Source organism: Mastomys coucha, unplaced genomic scaffold (assembly GCF_008632895.1).
Source record: "Mastomys coucha isolate ucsf_1 unplaced genomic scaffold, UCSF_Mcou_1 pScaffold5, whole genome shotgun sequence".
In the NCBI taxonomy this organism is placed as follows: Eukaryota; Metazoa; Chordata; class Mammalia; order Rodentia; family Muridae; genus Mastomys; species Mastomys coucha.
Window position 1 is genome coordinate 102,455,584 of NW_022196911.1, and position 21,413 is coordinate 102,476,996.

Genomic DNA, 21,413 nt, shown 5'->3' on the forward strand with positions numbered 1-21,413 from the left:
CACTCTGTACACCAGGCTGGCCTCGAACTCAGAAATCTGCCTGCCTCTGCCTCCCAAGTGCTGGGACTTTTAAAAGGCGTGGGTCACCACTGCCCGACCAGAATGAGCTTTCTATGCGCTCTGGATCACCTGGTCCTCACCAGCTTTGGCATGTGTGCTGCTTTTCAGGGTCCACAAAAGAGCTGTTTCAGGTGTCTGTTCATCCAGACCAGGCCCTGGTAGAGTTTGGACACTCCCTAACCATCAACTGCAGCACCACCTGCCCAGACCCTGGGCCCAGTGGAATCGACACCTTCTTAAAGAAAACCCAGCTAAGCAAAGGGTCCCAGTGGAAGGAGTTTCTCCTGGAGGACATCACAGAGAGCTCTGTGCTGCAGTGTTTCTTCTCTTGTGCAGGGGTGCAGAAGGACACAGCGCTGGCCATCACCATGTACCGTGAGTGCGGTGGAGGGCTTAGGAGAAGAGAGGGATGGGAAGACAGGAAGCCATTCCGCCTAGGAAGAATTAGGCAGGAAGTTTTCTCTCTCTCTCTTTTTAAAACGATTTATTTATTATATACAAGTACACTGTAGCTGCCTTCAGACCCATCAGAAGAGGGCGTCAGATCCCATTACAGATGGTTGTGAGCCACCATGTGATTTGAACTCAGGACCTTCAGAAGAGCAGTCAGTGCTCTTAACTGCTGAGCCATCTCGCCAGCCCTAGGAAGTTTTCTCAGGGGAGAGAATCACACACACACACACACACACACACACACACACACACACACACACACCAAGTAAAAATTTAACCATACTGTCAGGATTCTCTCCCTAGGCTGCCTTCTGAGTTTACAGCATAAGCCATGGGGCATCCTTGAGAATACACAGACCACACAGGGAGCAGATCCTAAGAATGTCAGCCTCGAAGTAACCAGACAAATGTAAGATGAGTGCCAGTTTATTTGCTGCCAGCTCTTAGGATAAGCAGGGAGTACAGGAAGGACAGCAGTCTTTTGAGCTGGGGCAGTTAGAGATGCCTGTGGTGCAGGCCCTGAGCGGCCCTCCTACAGAGCAGGAAAGAGGCTCTAGGATGTTGGGACTGGTAGGCAGGGTCCTAAGGGGGGGGGGGGGCATCTTTGCATCACAAAGGTAAGAATAAGTGGGATCCCTGTGGGGAGGGGTGTAGAAGTTTTCATGGACCGCTAAAGACCTACCCGCCAAGATTCTTATGCCTCTGAAACCTCTCTGATAAGAAAGAGAATGTTCCAGAATGGCAGAGGACTTGCTGTTAACTGTCACAGTCTTGGCCATGGCTGCCTTCGGTGGACAGAGAGCTGGAAGGCTAACTCATCCCCCGAAACTTTAAGGGTTGCAGTCACTTTCCGCTGAGATATTTCCTTCTGGAGGTGAGCGGCCCCTCATGAGGGCTTGCCTTTTTGTCTTAAAGGGCCACCAGAGCAGGTGATTGTGGACCTGCAGCCTGAGTGGGTGGCCATGGATGAGGCCTTCACAGTGAGCTGTCACGTGCCTAGTGTGGCGCCCCTGCAGAGCCTCACCCTTACCCTCCTCCAGGGAGACCAAGAACTGCACAGAAAAGACTTCCTGAGCTTAACTTTGGTATCCCAAAGAGCTGAGGTCACCGTCAATGCCAGAGCCCACCGGGAGAATGACAGGCACAATTTCTCCTGCCGAGCAGAACTGGATCTGAGCCCATATGGAGGGGGGTTGTTTCATGGCAGCTCAGCCACCAAGGAACTCCGGATCTTTGGTGAGTCAGAGTCCAGTCATGAAGGAAGCCCAGGATCTACTTTGCCCTTTGGGACTCTGTTCCCACAGGGTTTAGGGGTGAGGGTGACTGAGCCTCGCCTCTGGTTCACCGACAGCCCTGCTCCCTTCCACAGCATCCCATGTGGCACATGACTATGGATTTTCTTCTTTCTTTTTCCCATCCACTTGGCAGAATTCTCTCAGAATCCCCAGATCTGGGTGCCTTCACTGCTGGAAGCTGGAAAGGCCGAGACTGTGAGCTGTGAGGTGACTAGAGTGTTTCCAGCCCAGGAAGCTGTCTTCCGAATGTTCCTGGAAGACCAGGAGCTGAGCCCTTTCTCCTCCTGGAAGGAAGATGCAGCATGGGCCAGTGCCACCATTCAGGCCATGGAGACCGGTGACCGGGAACTGACCTGCCTTGTGTCTCTGGGTCCTGTGGAGCAGAAAACAAGGAAACCAGTGTATGTCTACAGTAAGTGACCCCCAGCCCTTCTCCATATAGGGTCTCTGCTAGGGAGAGTTTGCATAGCTTGGCTGCAAATATTTATCCTTGCCAACCTCTGCTGGGTGTCTTCTTAAGTGAGCACTAGCTTTCCTCTTTTCTCTGCTGGAGGTGAGTTAGAGACCTGATCGTGACAGCAGCTCTGTGTGGCCTCCATCTTCAGTTTCTAACCTGTCCTGCTGATAGAGAAATTGTGGATGCTTGAACTTCATTCTAGAATAAACATTTGAAATGAGTAAGAAAAGCTGGGCAGTGGTGGCGCACGCCTTTAATCCCAGCACTTGGGAGGCAGAGGCAAGTGAATTTCTGAGTTTGAGGCCAGCCTGGTCTACAGAGTGAGTACCAGGACAACCAGGGCTACACAGAGAAACCCTGTCTCGAAAAACAAAAACATTGTAATTCCCTAAAATGAGTAAGAAATCTGCCCAATAAGGAGACATCTTGTCTTCTCAGGAGAGACATAGCCTAATGTGGCCAGGTTTGTTGTTGAAGGGAAGGTCCCAGTCCTCAAACTGCATTGTTGTTCCCTGTCTTCAGCCTTACAGAGGCATTCATGTCCCAAGTCCCTCCTTACATCATCTACCCAGAGACCTCCGGCAAGAAGAGGACAGATGTGCGCACCAGGCTTGAAAATGTGTCCACTGTTCTTTTTCCTCCTTTGTAGGTTTCCCCCCACCAGTCCTGGAGATAGAAGATGCTTACCCTCTGGCAGGGACAGATGTTAATGTGACCTGCTCAGGTCATGAGCTAACATCACCTAGCCCTACTCTTCGGCTTCAAGGATCCCTAAACCTCTCTGCCCCTGGGGAGCCTGCCTGGCTTCTGTTTACTGCCAGGGAGGAAGATGACGGCCGAACTCTGTCCTGCGAGGCCTCTCTGGAGGTGAAGGGCCAGCGGCTGGTCAAAACCACCCAGAGCCAGATTCATGTCTTATGTAAGTAGAGGCCCTATGCCCCTGGACAAAGTGAAGGCACTTAGTTTCCCTTCCAGAGGTGTTGACTAGTGGCTTTGTTAGTAGCGGGCCACACTTCGTCTAGTCGGAAAAACCCAGAGAAGAAAAGAAAATGAACTCTCACCAAACTTGTCCTCAGGAAAGCGAGTGGGAGCAAGTGATGGGAGAGGCAGCCCAGAAAGGAGGGGGGTTCCTGTAGTCAGACACTGCATAAGAGGAAACAGCCGAGGCTGATACCAGGGAGAGAAACCTCCAAAATTCCATATCAAGATTTGTGTTTTGGAAAATGAGGAAATCCTTATTTCTGAGCTGACCCCTTGCCCATGAAGAAGCTAAAATGGGAAAGTCCCCTGAGTCTCACCGACAAAGCTGCATTAATTATCACCTAGCCTGAGTCCACAGAAATGGCCTAGGCTGCATTGCATATCCTTTGTGGTAGGGAAGGGAGGAGAGGCTTTGGTTTAGGCAGGGAGCTGATTCTCTTCTCCATGAGGAAGAAAGTGTTGGGCTGAGGGAGCAGCATTAGAGTTGATGAGGAGAGGAACTGTGAACAGAAGTGAGAAGGGAACAGGACGTGGAACTGGGCTCCTGGCGGGACTCTCTTGCAGACAAGCCAAGATTTCAGGAGTCCGGCTGCCCTGGCAACCAGATATGGGTAGAAGGGATGGATCAGATGCTTGCCTGCATCCCAGAGGGAAACCCTACCCCGGCTTTGGTGTGTGTCTGGAATGGGATGATCTTTGACCTTGATGTACCTCAGAAGGTCACCCAGAACCACACAGGAACCTACTGCTGCACAGCGACCAACCCACTAGGCTCCGTCAGCAAAGACATCGCTGTTGTTGTCCAAGGTACCTGCTGTACCAGCTGCCTGGCTGGGGTAGGGAGGCACCCCAGGGGGTGGGATTCTCACATAAGCATGGAGGGAAGAGAGATCCCTCCATCGATGCTCCCCATGCATCGTGGAGAACATGAGTATGAGCTTGGTGGCTTGGGGAGAGATGATTCTCTTATCCTCAGCCTGCCTTCCCCCGTTCTGTCTTCTGTGCCTACACAGGCCTGCCTGAGGGAATCAGCTCCTCCACAATCTTCATCATCATCATCTTCACCCTGGGCATGGCTGTGATCACCATAGCGTTATACCTGAACTACCAGCCCTGCCAGAGAAACAGTAGGAAACGGACGCACAGGCAGAAGGAGCAGAGCAAAAGCGAGGAGAGCCAGTTCTCCGATATTCAGATCGAGGAGTGCCACGCGCATCTCTGCTGACCACAAACAGCTCTCTGCTGGAGTGTGACTTCAGCTACCAGAGTTTACAGGGACGCAAAAGCGGGCGGGCCCAGGGGGAAGGAGGAGACAGTGTGAGGCTTCATTTCCTTGCATTCCGTTGTCCCCCAAAACAGGGTTCCAGGGCCCCACGTGGCGTGCAGCCAGTCCATCTGGAGCTCTGTTCTCTTTTGAGTTTATTCCAGTTTGTAGACATTTCAGTCTGACTGTTCCACCTGTGAGGCATCCTCTCACTCTTACTCTGTATTTAGTTCATTCTCAGGCACACAGAAGGTCCTTCCCTTGCCCCTCATTCCCACCGCCCACCTCTCAAACAGAAACATCCTGGGGTGCATTGCTCAGGGATTCTGGGTGAGTAACTAGGAACTTATTTCATAGTTCAGGGACAAGACTTCATAGGACAGGTAGCAGATCAACAGGCAGGAATTAGAACTCTTCCCCTGACCATGGTCCCCTGCTCCCCAAACGGTGCCCGTTGACATTATAAGAGGTGCTGGCTGGTTAGGCTTCACCCTCATAACTCTGCAATTTCACTTTGGGACAGTGAAGTCACTTACCTAGTTTTCTAACAAAACAAAAAACCCAGGACTTACTATGCAGCACAAGATGACCTCAAACTTGTGATCCCCCAGCCTCAGCCTCTGAGTGCTGGGATTACAGGTATGTATCATCACACCCTAACTAACTTTTGGAAGAAAAAGATAGAGCACTTCCATGAAATTGCTCTTAGGGCGCCACACTCTGAATTCCTTTCTGTTAGAGGTGGAGTCCCAAGTTTACTCTTCCCCTCCACAAGAATTGCCTGTTTTTGTCATCGTTGGTGCCACAGAGTCCCACCTGGGATGGAAGTTCACAACCCCGTGGCAGTGTGCTTAACACACAGATGGGTCTCTGTTCTGTCACCGGAATTCTCTGTGACTGGTTCACCCAATGCAGTAACAGCTCAGCCTCCTTCACCGTCCTTTGGAAGGACTGTGTCTGCCTAGGTGATGGCTTGAAGAAAATCCAGAGCTGTCATGAAATGTCTACGGAGACATTAGCTGTGGCAAAATAAAACAGGCTTTGTGAATATGAGTTTCTTCTCATTGGCATAAGTGAAACTTTGTTGTGGTAAGCCAAATGGTTGCGTATCAGAGCTTTGAGGATAGCTTCCGATTGGTAATGTGAGCCGCCAGCCTACAGCAAGCGAAGTCTCAGTTCCAGTTAGCAGCCTGTTTTTCCTGCTCTCAAAACCAAAGCTCACACTTGTACCCAGTTTCCACCTTACAGATAATAGCTAGAAACGATACAGTATCAGATACCAAAGGGTGTCTCCCTTTCTTCCTGGACCATCCTGAATCTGAGGTTAAGGATTTGGTATAAAAATTATCCTTTGGGGGGCTGGAGAGATGGCTCAGTGGTTAAGAGCACTGACTCCTCTTCCAGAAGTCCTGAGTTCAATTCCCAGCAACCACATGGTGGCTCACAACCATCTGTAATGGGATCCGATGACCTCTTCTGGTGTGTGTCTGAAGACAGCTACTACAGTATGCTCACATAAATAAAAATAAATCTTAAAAAAAAATTATCCTTTGGTTTCACAGACCCATCTCTGTGGTAAACAAAGTGTTTATCTTTGCTTCTACAAACTTAGAATCTTTGAGGAATGTGCTCACTTTCTGTTACTGTGACAAATATCAGGTACATCAACCTTCAAGAACGATTTCCACTATAGTTTCCAAGTCTTCAACTTGTTTGAGCTTGTGTAGAGGCAGCGTATTGTGGTGAGAGCACAGAGGGGGCCTTCCACATTATGGAAACAGGAAGCAAAGAGAAATGTGAAAGGGCTGGAATTCTAGGAATCCCCCTCAGGACATTTCACTAGGTGCCATCTTAAGACATGGGCCGTAGAAGGACCCAGATCCAAACTGAAGGCACATTCATTTCTATGACCAGAAAGGTGTGGTTTGTTTACAGAAAGTCTAACTCAGGACCTAGAATGTATTTCAAGTTTGTAAATCAGTATTCCTGGAAAGGCCTTCGCAATGCCAATTTCCACACTGAGTTTGGTAGTTCCTCTCAAAGTCATCCTCACAAGGTAAGCATTTGGGAAAGTACGTTAGGAAGCAGAGTTAGACAGATACACAGACCATCTTAATCCAGGGTCCTCAGCCATCTCACTGTCTTGGATTAGCTGCACCAGGCCTGGTCAGCAGCAGTCACATTTGCAAATGCCACCTAGGGAAACACTAGGGCGCATAAACCCAAACATTGAGGATGTCATTGGCTTCCTAGGCCAGCAAGGGGAGCTAGTAGTTTAGACTGCCACATGGTGCCACTGTTATCAGATGGCCCTGCTAGGTCTCTGTTGGGTTAGCTGCCATGGATCTCAGATGGTCCTGCTGGCTCCTGCCTGGTTATGTCTCTTAGAGGTTAGCGTACTTAGAGGTTGGCTTGTTTTGTGTGTCGACTTGACACACACTAGAGTCATCACAGAGAAAGGAGCCTCAGTTGAGGAAATGCCTCCATGAAATGAAATGTCAGCTGTAGGGCATTTTCTCAGCTCCTTATCAACAGGGGGAGGGCCCAGCCCATTGGTGGTGCCATCCCTGGCTCTGTGGTCCTGGGTTCTACAAGAAAGTAAACTGAGCAAGCCAGTAAACAGCACCCTGCCATGGACTCTGCATCAACTTCAGATTCCTGTCCTGCTGGAGTTCTGATCCTGACTTTCTCCATAGGACTGTGATCCGGAAGTGTAAGCCAAAGAAACCCCAACTTGTCTATTGGTCTTGGTGTTTCGTCCTAGCAATAGACACTCTAGGACAGTACTTGTGTCTTTCATAGTTCCAACTTCTGTTGTTCTTGTTTCTGACACAAGGTCTCTCTCTGTAAGCCTGGGTGGCCTGAAACTTGCTATGTAGACTATCCTGGCCTTGAATACATAAAATATCCTCCTGCCTCTGCCTCCTCAGTACTGACATTAAAGGTGTGTGCCATCATACCTGGTATATAAGCCTAGACTTTTAAAACCCCAAAAGACAAATCTTAACAATGTTGGCACTGTTCCTTCCAAGAAAAAGGACAGGGGAAGTAAAAATCTGCTAGAACTCTGTATCCTTGGTAAACTCTAAAGCTTGGACCAGGACGGCCCCAGAAAGGGTATATATGTCCCGTATCTCAAGTAACTGTCGAAACTTGACACAGCTTAAAGTCACCTGAGAAGAGAGTCACAACTGAGGGGTTTTCCCAGTTAGGTTATCCTGTGGCCTGTCTAAGGGGTGGGGCTTATTTATGCACTGATGTAGGAAGGCCCATCCCACTATGGGCGGTGCTATTCCCTGGGCAGGTGACCCTAAGCCATATAAAAAAACTGTCTAAGCATGAGTCTGAGAACAAACCAGCAAGGAACGTTCCTTCATGGCGTCTCTGAGTTTCTGCCCTCACCTCCCACAATAATGGACTGAAACCTGCATGCTGAAAGACTCTCTTTCCTCCCTAAGTTGCTTTTCACTGGAGTTTTATCACCGCAACACAATGAAACTACAGCACCAGCAACTGAACTCACCACTGACCTTTTCCTAGGCTAGGATTAGGTCCCACCATGCCCTGAGCCATCAGTCAAATGGGGTAGGGGCCCATGGGAGGGGGCTTCTACAAGATCATCAACGAGATCTGTAGGACTTGTATTGACTCTTCAGGACAAGCTAAAGAAGATGTGGGAAGATTACGACCAAGCTAAATGGCTTCATGCTTTAGGGAAGGAGAACTCACCTGCTATTACAAGTCAAAGGCCATTAAGTATTCTCCCTAACCAGGCACTTACCATGGAGAGATGGCTCAGTGGGTAAGAGCACAGACTGCTCTTCCAGAGGTCCTGAGTTCAAATCCCAGCAACCACATGGTGGTTCACAACCATCTGTAACGGGATCTGATGCCCTCTTCTGGTGCGTCTGAAGGCAGCTACAGTGTACTTATGTATAATAATAAATAATAAATAAATCTTTTAAATATCTCTCTCTCTCTCTCTCTCTCTCTCTCTCTCTCTCTCTCTCTCTCTCTGTGTGTGCATGTTGGGAAAAAGTCTTCCTATGTATCCCAGGCTAGCCTCAAACTCACAACCTACAAAAGCCATTTCGACTTCAGAATCACCTCTAGCACCACTGGTCAGAAAGCCAGAAAGCCAGAAAGCCAGAGACTTCCACTGCCAAGACAGACAAGGGTCAGATACTTTGACCTCAGTAGCAGGGAGCCCTGACCCTGGGCCTCTAGTTAAGAGACGTGCTATGTGTGAACGCTAAATTCCCCTACAAACGATATGTTTGAGTGCTTGGTCCTCAGCTGGTGACACTGTTTTAGGGACACCATGGAATCTTTGGGTTGGAGGGCTCGCTACAGGTCGCCAAGGGCAGGCCTTGGAGATATGCCATCCTGGGCCCAGTCTGCCATCTCTACCTCCTGCTCCAGCAAGATGTGAAAGAAGTCACTTTTCATTGTGGACAGCCCATCTGTTACACCTTCCCTTGTCATGATGGACACTGGAGCGGTGACCGAGACTAAACTTCTTTTACCTTAAGTTGCCCCTTAGACGAGGTACTTTTGTCACAAGGACTAGAAAGGCACCTGATGGAAATCTCTAACAGGGAAATGGAATAGGTACCAATTGACCTAGGGAAAGAGGCAGTTGCCTAGCAACACAAGTCTGATGCAACTGCTGAGTTGCCCCAAAGCAAAGAGCAAGCAGCTTCGCCCCAGGACAAGACCTTGCCCACACTGGCTGGGTACAACTTGGCTGACCAAAATGTTTGCAACAGCACCTCCAAGGGAGTAAAATGGGCAAATGACCCAGGAATAGCTGTAGAAATCAAGGAGTGCTTGAGATACACCTATTGGATCCTTCTGAGTGGGAGCTGTGTCTGTCTTGCCCCTCAGGAAGACTTTTCACTAGAAAAACACAGCTTAAAAAAATTTTGAACTCAGTGTGGTACTGCATATCTTTCTCATTTTTAAAAATTCACTTATTTTTATTTTATGTATGTGAGTACACTGTCGACAGAGTTTCTCTGTGTAGCCCTGAAACTCCTCCATAGACCAAGCTGACCTCAAACTCATTGATTCACCTGCCTCTGCCTCCCAAGTGCTGGGATTAGAAACATGTACCATCATGCCTGTCTGGTACTACATGCCTTTAAGTGCTTAAAGGGATGAGGCAGGAGGATTACAAGTTCAAGGCCAGCCTGGGCTATCTAGCATGACCTTATTTAGAAAACAAATTTCATTGTACCATGCATGGTACATGCCTGTGTTCTCAGAATTTGGAAGGCTGAATGAAGGACAGGGATTTTGAGTTTGACCCCAGCCTGGGATGCTTACCAAAGCTGTCTTCTTCCACCCCCCCACCCCCCAAAATGTGACAGAAAATACACAATATAAACTATATAAACTTACATCTTCACTGGTAAGTGTCGATCATGTCCACACTGCAATTGTCAGTTAAGGGAACTTGTTATTTAGTGATTGCAGAAGTGAATGTGCCACAGGGTGTGGGCATGCAGTAAAGCTCTAAGAAAGGCCTTTACTCAGGGGTCAGGACCAGCACTGCTCAAGCTGCATCGAAGCAAAGGGCTCAGCTTTTTACCAGGTTGCCAGTGAGGGCTGAGGTCATGTCATGTACTGGCCATGAATACAATCTCTTTTATATTTCTTGTGTAAGATCTGGGCCAGTAGTCATTTGATTTTTGTACTAACCTGGTTGTTGTTATTTAAGATTAATGGTTTTTATTTATGTGTACTGATGCATGTCTGTGTGTCTGCCATATATGTACAGCTAAACATAGAGGCCAGAAGAGGGTATTGGATCCCCTGTAACTGGAGTTACAGGTTGTTGAGAGCTCCTCAACATGGGTATTGGCAGTGAAACTCAGGTGCCCTGGAAGAGCAGCCAGTGTTCTAAACCTCTGAGCCATCCCTCCAGCCCCTCATTCTGTTTTTTCTGGTGTACCTGCCCCAGCTGGTCCCAAGGATCAGAGTAGGAGACTGAGAGAAGATGCATCTACGTGTAGGAGAGTATGGGAAAGGTACAGCTGCTACTCTTAGTGGGAAACATGGATTAAAATCCTCGAGCTCACCCACCTCTGTCCCCACCTGGTCCTCATCCGCCTCTGTCCCCACATGGTCCTTGACTGGTTTGTCACCATCCATCTCCAAAATCCTTTGCACATTTCACAACTGTTAAACTGCCTCCATTAACCGACACACACCCCATTCAATCAGAGTACTTTAATGGAATGAGTTGTCTTGGATCTTTCAGCTGAGAGAGGGCCACAGTACCACTTTGGCCACATCATTCCGAAGCTGAATCTGAATCCAGCTGCTACACAAGCTTGACACCAACACGATCAAACTCATCTATTTGAGCAGCACTGGGGCCATAGTTAGCAAAAAACAAACAAATAAACCAAAACCAACCAAACAACCAAACAAAACAAAAACCCTTGTCAGTCACAGAACAGGGAGACTGGCAGAGCTGGGGGTCATTGCAGATTTACCTTCCAGAGCAGAAAAGTCCTGCTTTCATTTAAAATGTTTTCCATAGATATTCACTTCCAATGTTCAAGCGTAAATTAAATCTCACATATGTGTCTGTATGTCCCCACTTCAGAGGGTTTTAGAGACCTATTCCTCCATGGTAAATGGTGACAAGGTCAGAGGAGCCCCAGTTTAGCCAGGCCCTCCGACCTTCTGGCTACACAGGCCCCCACCCTTCCCTGTCGTAGCCTTCCCTCACAATGGCGATTTATCCCCACCCAACAAGCTTTCTCTATCTGACTTGTGTGTGTGTGTGTGTGTGTGTGTGTGTGTGTGTGTGTGTGTGGTGCGCGCGCGCGTGTGCTTGTGTTCCTGTGTGTGCAGTATACATGGATGTACACACTTGTGAAGACAAGAGGACAACTTCAGATGTCATTCCCCAGGAGCCTTACTTTTTGAGACAGAGTCTCTCACTGGCCTAGGGTTCACAAAGTGAGCAGGGAACCGCCCGCTTCCACAACCCCAGAGCTGGATTTATAATCTCTTGCCACCATACCCTGGTTTGTTGTTTTGGATTTGGTGGGTTTTTTTTTTAAAGATTTATTTATTATTATATGTAAGTACACTGTAGCTGTCTTCAGACACTCCAGAAGAGGGCGTCAGATCTCACTAAGGATGGTTGTGAGCCACCATGTGGTTGCGGGGATTTGAACTCAGGACCTTCAGAAGAGCAGTCAGTGCTCTTACCCACTGAGCCATCTCGCCAGCCAGTTTTTTGTTTTTTAATGTGGGTTCTCGACATTGGACTCAGATCATCACACCACCCCTCACCCCTTAGCCCCTACCTGGTACCCACTGGAATTATGACTGCCATCTTCACATTACAACCTCTCTTCCATGCCCCTACCCTGATTCAGAGGGCAGACCTGTTAGACTAGCCTCAAACTCACAGCAATCCTCCTGCCTCAGCCTCTTAAATGCTGGAATTGCAGGTGCACGCCACCATGCCCAGCTTCCAAACTCATGTTTGAACTGCCTCCATGTCCAAGGGTAGTCGACACGAATGAAAATCCGTTCTGAGACTTACATACAGCAGTAAATCTGTGATTTTACTCATTTTCTCAGTTCCCTTCTGTGCTTCGTCTCCCTTTCATCTCCCCCCAATCTCTGTGGCAGGGGCTGTTCTGTTTTCCTGATCCTGGCTGGAGGAGGGAGGAATGCTTCTGAATACTTTATGGGGGTGACCTATGGTCCTGTCAGCTTCTGATTGCCCAGACAGCTGGAATTTTGACCGTGAAGTGGGTAAAGACTCTATGTCATGGAGAAAGTGGTGTGTTGATTCTATTTGGTCCAGGGAGAGCTAGGGCTGCTCTTCCAACAGCCCACAGGCTTCCTGCAGGTTGGCTTCCAGGACACACATTCACACAACTGCTCCTCCCATAATAGAAAGACCTCCAGCAGAGCGATATGATGCATCTTAATTTAATTAGGACAAAGGGTAGGGATGGCAGTTGCCAGGGTACAGGGAGGCGCGGGGGTGTGCAGCAGAGACACTGGTGTGTGGCTAGAAAGCACAGCTGCTTTCCACAAAGCGACGACACTTCATGACCCGCAGGTAGGTCTCCGCCTTGTGCAGGTCCTTCTTGAAGCAGGAGAGCAGCCCATAGTTTTTAAGCAGGGCGTCATCACTGCGCATGTTGGCATCAAACTTGTCATAGGTTTGCTTGAGGATCTGCCCCACTCGGGGGCTGCCATCTTCTAGCTCCTGAGTGGGAAAGAAGGGCAAGAGACTCAGAGGAGACTCAGGAGCTGTGCCTCCCCCCACCCCAGGACCTAGAGAAAGGCCTGGATGCTTCATCAGGGAAAGGGTCTGAGGGCTGACCAGTAAACAGAGAAGAGCAGGGAGCCCCCATCTAGGCTCCAGGTAGAGGCAAAGGTCAGCATAACCCCAGGCTAGGGACCCTGGTCCATCCTCACCTGCATCAGAGCCTGGATGCCCTCTTCCAGGTCCTTCAGTTTCTCAAAGACACGGTCCGAGGTGCCAAACATCAGGCTGTTGGTAAAAATCCTGCTGAGGAACTGCACGGGCCCCAGCCACGACTGGATGAGCAGCAGTGAGAATCGAAGCAATTCCATGTCCTGAGAGAAAAACAGGGCCGGGTGCAGCGTATTGCCTAGTGACTCCTGCCTGGGACTCCCAGGTTACCCCAGCTTCAGGGAGGAGCTGGCCCTTAGCCTGCAGTGCAGTTAGGGCTACGTGGAGGGAAAAGAGAGGATTTTTGCGGGGGTGGGGGGGGAAGCCTGGGCCTACTCACGGTTCTCTGCTGAGCCTCCTCCTTGCCTGTGGGAGCTGGGATGGTCTCTGAGAAGCAGAAAGCAGCCTGGGCATTCTGAATGGAGTAGCGCTGTCCCTCGGGAATGTAGGCACGCTCCTGGAGGAAGAGTGGTCACTGAGGGACCAGCTTGTGGCTCGCCGTCATTACTATGTTCTGGAGGATCCACTCTGTTTCTGTCCATCTATCGGCATTGGCTAAGATCCCTCACCCCATAGTTTCTGTCTATGACTTCTTGGGGGCAGAAGTGTGGGTGGGGTGGGATCTGCCCCTTCCTGCTTCCACAGACGGGCACCCATCTCTAGGGGAACTTACGAACTCTTTGTAGGTGTCAGCAGCCAGCTGGTGCAGGTGCTGGGCTCGGAGCACAGCATTGGCAAACAGACTGGACAAGGGCATGGCGGGAAAAGCACCAGCCTTCGGTGGCCAGAGCAGGCAGAGAAGGCTGAAGGTCAGGAGCCAGGAGGTCCGAGAGTCTAGGGAGAGACAGGAGAGCAGGAGAAACCTGGGAGCAGTGACCAATCTCTCCCCATCCCCATAGGGACCCAGAGTATTCCCAACGTGGCAGAAGTTGGGACGCATTCACATTAAAAGCCTCAGGACTCTGGTCCAAACCACACCCAGCGGGATTTGCGCATGCTTACCTGCAGACATCGCCACGCAGTGATCTGTCCACAGGACCCTAAGCAGCTTGGAATCTGGGCTCTAGGATGCTGGACTTGGTCCCTCGCATGCCCTTTTTATACCCTACCTGTTTTCCTCGACCCCAAGGCTCCTGCCTTTCCCCCTATACATGAATTCATGGCTGGGGCCACTGACAGCTTGTGCTGATGGATAATTTAGAAGCTCCTCCCACTCATTGTGTCCCCACTCCTCTCCTGAGGTCATGTCCCCGACCTTATCGTTCCATCACCACCTTTGCCAGGTTTATGGGCATTGGTTATGCAAGATCCCAGCCACAGAGACCACCCAATGCGTCCTTTTGAGAGTATCTTGCATCAGCGGGAGGATACTCTGGCAGGGTACTATTGCTTGTTCACTGGGACAAGGGGCAACAGAGCCTCTCCAAGGAGGCGGTGTCCCCATGGATGTTTCTTTTTTCAGTTGCATTTGTGTCTGTCTGTCCATCCTCAAGTGTGTGCATGGACCAGTGTAGGGACCAGAAGATAACCTTTTGTTTTGTTTTGTTTTTGAGACAGGGTTTCTCTGTGTAGCCCTGGCTGTCCTGGAACTCACTCTGTAGACCAGGCTGGCCTTGAACTCAGAAATCCTCCTGCCTCTGCCTCCCAAGTGCTGGGATTAAAGGCGTGCGCGACCACTGCCCGGCTCAGAAGATAACTTTTGGGGATTGGTTCCATCTTTTCATCACATGGGTCCCAGGATTGAACTCAGGTACTTAGGCTGGGCTGCAGGTGCCTATACCTCCTTGGCCATTTTGTTGGCCTTGTTCTGTCCTCTTCTTCCTCCTATTCTTCTCCTCCTTCTCTTCTTTCTCCTCTTCCTTCTCCTCCTCTTCTTCCTCCTCCTCCTCCTCCTCTCTAAATCTCAGGGAAAAAATGTGCTGGATTTAGAGATGGCTTATATGATAAGAGAGCTTGTTATTCTTCTAGAGGACCTGAGTTTAATTCCCAGCACCCATGTCAAACAACTCACAACAACCTATACCCCAGTTCTGAGGATATAGGTTCTGAAGAGAGGCTCTGATGCCCTCTTCTGGTCTCCATGAGCACTCTCATACATGTGACATAGACTCACACACATACACACCAATAAAAATAAAAATAACCAAGAGAGAGAATGTGTGTGTGTGTGTGTGTGTGTGTGTGTGTGTGTGTGTGTGTGTGTGTGTTGGGAAAAGAAAGACTTCCTCCTATGTAGCGCTAACACTGACCACTAGAGGGCACTGTCCACACACAATGTTCTTCCACAAGCTCTAAGATGCCCCCTTAGGTTTGTGGAGCACAGGACCCAAACCTGCTCCTTGGACCTGCCATGCAGCTGTAAACCAAGAAGCAAAATTCTTGTAAACAGACATGGACCTCAGGTGCTTCCCCTACAGCCCAGCAGCCTTGAGCACCTCAAAGTTCAGAAAGCACTTCAGGATTTTGAACCTTCTGGCTGAACTGGGAATCAGGGTGGGCATTCTGAAAGAAGCCAATTTAATCACTGCAGCATTCTGCTCCCCTAGCATCTGTCAAGAGTTTATCAGGAGGCAAAAACCACGCTCACATTTGGTCCCATGGCTGACTTGGGAATGTGATGTACACATCGCACCCATTTTTCAGAGGAAGAGACTGAGGTTCTGAAAGAACAAATTCAAAAGCTGGTTCTGCTGAGGCAGCAGCTCCTTCGGCTTTGCAGGTCCCATGGTCCATGGCCCAAGGCCCCTTATCCCTAGCACCTGTGTGGAATGACCCAGTTGTTTCAGTTTCTGAATCCTTCTGAGTAGTGGGTCTTACCCCCAAACGTAAGGGTGCCTTCACCGCATTTTGTTTTCCGTGCTGATTCCCATAAGAAAATGGCCAAGGAGCATGGGGTGTAGATGGGAAAGCCTACCACAGGACAAAGGCAGGGTCAACGAGGGCTGGACATTTGGAGCTTACTAACCTCTGAGTCCCCAACACTCCCTGTGTCTAGATCTCCTACCTTTGGTTGTCAGGATGTTTAATATTTGATCCAGTATGGAAACACACAAGCAAGCAAATCTCTCCAGAAGTACTTGGTTGTGATGTCAGCAACCAACATTGAAAAAATCATGTCCCTGGGGACTACGATGTAAATGTTGGGGCCTCTACACCTCTCCCCATTGAGGATCAAAGGATATAACATCTAAACATCCCACACACATTTCCCAACAGCTTTCTCTGATTTATCCAGCACTCCGAGAAGGCAGCTAGGGCCTTGGGGGCTAGGTCTGGAGAAGGCTCCGGGGGCTAAGAAGATACAGGTGCTAAGAAAAAAGTTACCTCTGAGGGAGAGGTTAATTGACTCCTTCTCTTGCCATATCAGAACTGAAGTGACCTCAGAGTGGAGTTGCCCAGAAGACCTTGGGGACCCCTGGGGATATGTCTTTATAGAAAGTTAGTATGACAACCTGTAGCCCCAGGAGAGTGAGCTGAAGATAAATGTGAGATCAGAAGGGGGTTGGTGATCTTTTCTCTAGTCTGGACCATTTTAGGATGTCTGGTGACAGAGACCAAAACCAGAGTTAATTTCTATTTATTTATTTATTTATTTATTTATTGTTTTTCGAGACAGGGTTTCTTTGTGTAGCCCTGGCTGTCCTGGAACTCACTCTGTAGACCAGGCTGGCCTCAAACTCAGAAATCCACCTGCCTCTGCTTCTCAAGTGCTGGGATTAAAGGTGTGCGCCACCACTGCCCAGCTCAGAGTTCATTCCTACTAGATACTAATCTTTGACTTAATTTAGGGTTTGTCTAATACCTCTGGAAAGTTGCCCAGTCTTGGTGTGCCACTGAGACCCCTGATAACTTCAGGCTTAAGGCTGCCAAACACTGTGACCAGCATCTTTAATTCCAGCCTTCAAAAGTTCAGACTGACATCTTCAGTCATCTGTAAGAAATGCCCATTTTAGAACTGGAGAGGTGGCTTGGTCATTAAAGAGCTTGCTTCACAAGCATGAAGACCCGAGCCTGGATTCCTAGCATTCCAGCCTTCGTAAATTAGGGCATGGCTCCGTATACTTGTAATCCCAGTGCAGGAGAGGCAGAGACATCAGGATGCCTGGAATGGCTCTAGATGGATCTAGGAGTTTCAGGTTCTGTAAAAGACCCTTTCACTAAAAACAAGGGGCTAGAACGATAGCTTGGTGGTTCAGAGCACAGACTGTTCTTACAGAAGGTCCAAGTTTGGTTCCTAGCATCAACATGGGGCAGCTCACAATTGCTTGTAACTGTAGTTCCAGGGGATCCTCTCGTCTCCATGCTCTCCTGAATTCATATGTACATACATACATACACACAAGTACACATAATGTCAAAACAAAACAGTAAAAGTAAAACAGGGTGGACAGTGCTGGAGAAACTGTCCATTGACTTCTGGCTTCCACACACAGGTGCACACACTTATGCACATACATGAACGGATATAGACATACACAAAGAACACCCCTTATAACTTGGAGTCCCTGGGCGTCTATGTTTGGAAGTCCTTTGTGTTTCCAGACTTGTATCTCTGGGCTTCTTCGTACCTACCAGGCAGGGTCACAGACCTGAGTCTTAAGCAGCCTCTTCTACACATTGAGGTTCAAGTCTCTGGGCGGAAGCAGTTTTGTTTTTCTAATTCTGGTTGTGGGGATGACCTCAGGAGGGTTAGGGGTAGCTCTGCACACGCCTCACTGGGAATTTGAAGCCTGCCCTTTCTGCTTCTTGCTCTGTCCTCTTCTGGAGGTCGGAATTGGTTATTGCATTCACATACATATATATATTGCATAAAAATGCGCGTACATATTCTTGCTCAGGCTGTCTTGGAACTCACGGCATAGCCCAGGCTGGCCTCAGACTCATGACCCTCCTGCCTCAGCATCCGGACTGCTGAGCAAGCTCCTCATCTCCAGCTAGTACACGAATCTTAGCACAGTTGATCACTCGCTCTATTGAGTTACAGTCTTTAGATTCTAAAGCTGTTTGGTTTTCAAGACAAGGTTTCCCTGTGTAACAGAGCCCTGGCTGTCCTGGATTCCCTTTATAGACCAGGCTGACCTGGAATTCACAGAGATCTATCTGCCTCTGCCTCCTGAGTGCTGGGAATAAAAACATGCACCACCATGCCCAGCTTAGACTCTAAAATTTAGAGGACATTATTTGGGGATTCCCAAGGGCCTTTCCAGGAGAGGTGTGTTTCTGAAGCCCCACCTTGTGGCAGGACCTATACTGGACATGTACGGATCATTTGAGAGTGGAGGAAACTGAGGCTTCAGGATAGATTGTCTGGATCTTGTAGGATTTTTTTGTTTATTTGTTTGTTTGTTTGTTTTCGAGTCAGGGTTTCTCTGTCTAACCTTGGCTGTCCTGGAACTCACTCTGTAGACCAGGCTGGCCTCGAACTCAGAAATCCACCTGCCTCTGCCTCCCAAGTGTTGGGATTAAAGGCGTGTGCCACCACCACCCAGTGATCTTGTAGTTTCTAAGTAATGACTCTGCAGTTCCCCGTTGCCCTGCCCCATGCACAGTCCTTTAGAAGCCCGTTCTAGTAAAGACAAGAGCACTGCCTGGCATGGATAGGACCTCCCTCAGTGCACAGCAAGCCCTCACACAGATGTTCACTGAAGGTGGGAGGAATCAAAGGAATTGAATGGGGCCATCCAGACGCTAAGAAAAGTCATAGGAAAAAAAAAAAACAACAACCCAATGCAGCCTGGGTCAGTGAAGCAGACCACGCCATCGCTCTTCATATTTGTATTGCACGTTTCAGTGTGCCTCGTGGTTTCACTTCCTGTATCTTCTTGGACCCTGGAGTCCTCTCTCCCCACAATGCAGCTGAAGGCTCTGAGTGGAAGGTGGGTCTTAGAGGGCTGAGTGGAAGGCTGGGCAGGCACCCCTTTGTGTCAGTGGGGGGTTGTTTATGCTGGGAGATAGATATATGGAGCAATCGTGGTGCTAAGGAGACAAGCAGGAGGATCCCTGGGGATAGTGAGCCAGCCATCTTTGCTGACTCAGCTGGTTCCAGGCCAGAGAGAGACCCCGTTGAAAAAAACCTGAGTAGGAGTACCATCCAAGGTTGTTCTCTGGCCTCCATATGCAAACACACATATGTACCTGTATACACACACGTGTGTGTACTCACACCTACATGTACACACACACACACACACACACACACACACATGTACAGAAGTCTGGGGTGCTTTTCCTAATGGGAACCCTCAGTAAATGCTTTCTATTCTCACCTGTCCTTCCGCTATTTGTGATTATCTCATTCCGATTACCTCACCAATATCTTTGAGGTGGCATCTCTGTAGCACTGGCTGTTCTGGAACTCACTCTGTAGACCAGGCTGGCCTCGAACTCAGAAATCCTCCTGCCTCTGCCTCCCAGGTGCTGGGATTAAAGGCGTGCGCCACCACCGCCCAGCATCTCTGCCTTTCTTCTACTCCTTCCCCATCTTGCCCTACTCCTCTTGATGAGACAGAGATGTCACTATGTAGCCCAGGTTGGATCCAAACTCCCTATCGGCTGCCCCGTCCCCTAGTGCTGGGATTACACACAGGTGCATGCATCTTTCTCTTGCTCAGGCATTGAGCGACTGCTGGCGATCCATCCCCCAAGGGGAGCATTGTTCCCAGAAGCTGGGCATACCTCCATGAACAAAAGTCAGGACCCTTTCTTTTAACAAGCCACCTCATGGAAGAAGCAGGCAAGCTGGTATAGTACTGGGCAGAGGACCAAAGAGCACCTGTTCACTGGAACAAATGCTTGGGAAAAGAATCAAGGGGGACCCAGGGGACAAAACAGCTACAAATAGCAAGTAGACAAGTAAGTCTCCAAGTCTTTTTACTCTGAAACAATTCTTTCCTTTTTCTGTTATTGTGGTTTTTTCTTTTTTTCTTTTTCTTTTTCTTTCTTTCTTTCTTTTTTTTTTTTTTTTTTTTTTTTTTTTTTTGAGACGTGGTCTCACTATATATACAGTCCAACCAGACTTAAAATAAATGTAGCAACCCTTTGGTCTTCACCTCCCAAGTACTGGGAATATAGCTGTGAGCCACTGTGCCCAACTTTATAGTTGCTTTTAAATAAAAGGAACAGGAATAGGGATGTACAGCCACATACACATAAAAAAAAAATTAACTGGAAAAGTAGACAAGGCTGCATGCACAAACAGATCCATGCTTGCTGAATCTGAACCCTAGTGGTGTCTGGCTTCTCCACCCTGCCAAGTGGAGGAGATGTATCTAAGGAAAGATGACTTTTTAAAAAAAGATATTTTGTTTGTTTGTTTGTTTTGACAGGTTTTCACTTTGTAACCCAGGTTGGCTTCAGACACACACATGTCCATCCTCCTGTCTCAGCTTCCCAAGCTCGGGGCAAGTGGGGTTACAGATGTAAGCCACCACACCAGGGTCCGATGGGTTTTTTTGTTTTGTTTTGTTTTATTTTTTAAAAAAACAACCGTACTAGGATCAGTCCAAATGTTTTTAAACAAACTCTTTCTGACTGAACTCAGAATTTAATGCCTGTTAATTTTTGTTCTTTGCAGTCAGCTGCGTTTCCAAGGAAAGGCTCCTGGGTTGGGAAAGGCACCCCCAGTTGAACGTTGGTGTTTTTGTTACAATGCGGACACTGGGGGGTGCCATAGTGGCGGGGGTCAGCTTCAAGGCTTCGGACCCGCCCAGAAGCTCTCCAGTTCTGAAGTGGACTTAAAAACAGCAGACAGACTCCCACAAGTCCAAACAATGTTCCCAGGTGCCTTGTGAGGCCCTGCCCCCACACAGGCGGCACAGCTTGCTAGACAGAGGCTGGTGACGAGAACTATCTGCTGTTCCCATCCGAGCAGAGGTGGCCTTTGGTACTTTGTTTTTCTCTCATCTCTTATTGTGCTGGAAAAACACCCAAAGCCATGGGTCAGATGGCCCCAGCGCAGGCAGCACCTGCATCGAGAAGGGCCGGAAGCAAAGCTAGAGCGGAGGAGGAACCATTCTGTGCTTAACCCAGGGCCCCGAGGGACCTGGCTGGATTCCCCCAGTGGGCAGTGGGGCATGTGCCCACCCAGGGCCTCTGAGCCAAAAGGAGGCCGGTCCGGGACTAAGTAACAAGGGAGTGCTTCCTACTATGTGATAAATGGGACCAGTGGAGCTTTATAAACCACAGCTCTTTAAACACCTACTGGAGTCCAGTCTCATTGTCCCATCTGGTTTCTATCCCCCAGTCCCTTCCTCCCACCCTGCTTTACAGTTTTGTTGCCGCCCAGCCCCATAAAGGAGGCAGCCAACGCATCTTTGGATCACAAGACTTGGTTGTGGCTGTTGGCCAGTTTTTCTGAGCTTGCCAGGTTTTCTTCCTGTGAGTGTGTTATAGGACTAAGATTATGCCTGCGGTTAAGCTGGGGCTAAGCAGTATCCTGTAGATGGG

General features: G+C 49.0%; 2 protein-coding genes across 2 annotated transcripts in view; one reads left to right on the forward strand and one right to left on the reverse strand.

Annotated features, from left to right (window-relative positions):
- The window catches only part of LOC116076745 (intercellular adhesion molecule 5), a 14,271-nt gene extending 8,708 nt beyond the window's left edge, over positions 1-5,563 (forward strand). Inside the window, exons 3-8 of the mRNA XM_031350630.1 lie at positions 169-435; positions 1,429-1,749; positions 1,942-2,220; positions 2,915-3,184; positions 3,811-4,053; positions 4,260-5,563. Coding sequence (XP_031206490.1) covers positions 169-435; positions 1,429-1,749; positions 1,942-2,220; positions 2,915-3,184; positions 3,811-4,053; positions 4,260-4,471 — 1,592 coding nt within the window. The 3' untranslated portion in view covers positions 4,472-5,563. The remainder of the gene's footprint in view (positions 1-168; positions 436-1,428; positions 1,750-1,941; positions 2,221-2,914; positions 3,185-3,810; positions 4,054-4,259) is intronic.
- Positions 5,564-12,459: 6,896 nt separating this feature from the next.
- LOC116077584 (somatotropin) lies at positions 12,460-14,127 on the reverse strand. Its single transcript, XM_031352233.1, has 5 exons — positions 13,971-14,127; positions 13,642-13,802; positions 13,309-13,425; positions 12,971-13,132; positions 12,460-12,758 (listed from the first exon to the last, which is right to left on the reverse strand). Exons 1-5 carry the CDS (start codon positions 13,978-13,980, stop codon positions 12,558-12,560), a joined length of 651 nt encoding a protein of 216 aa, XP_031208093.1. The 5' UTR covers positions 13,981-14,127; the 3' UTR covers positions 12,460-12,557.
- Between the last annotated feature and the right edge of the window lie 7,286 nt (positions 14,128-21,413).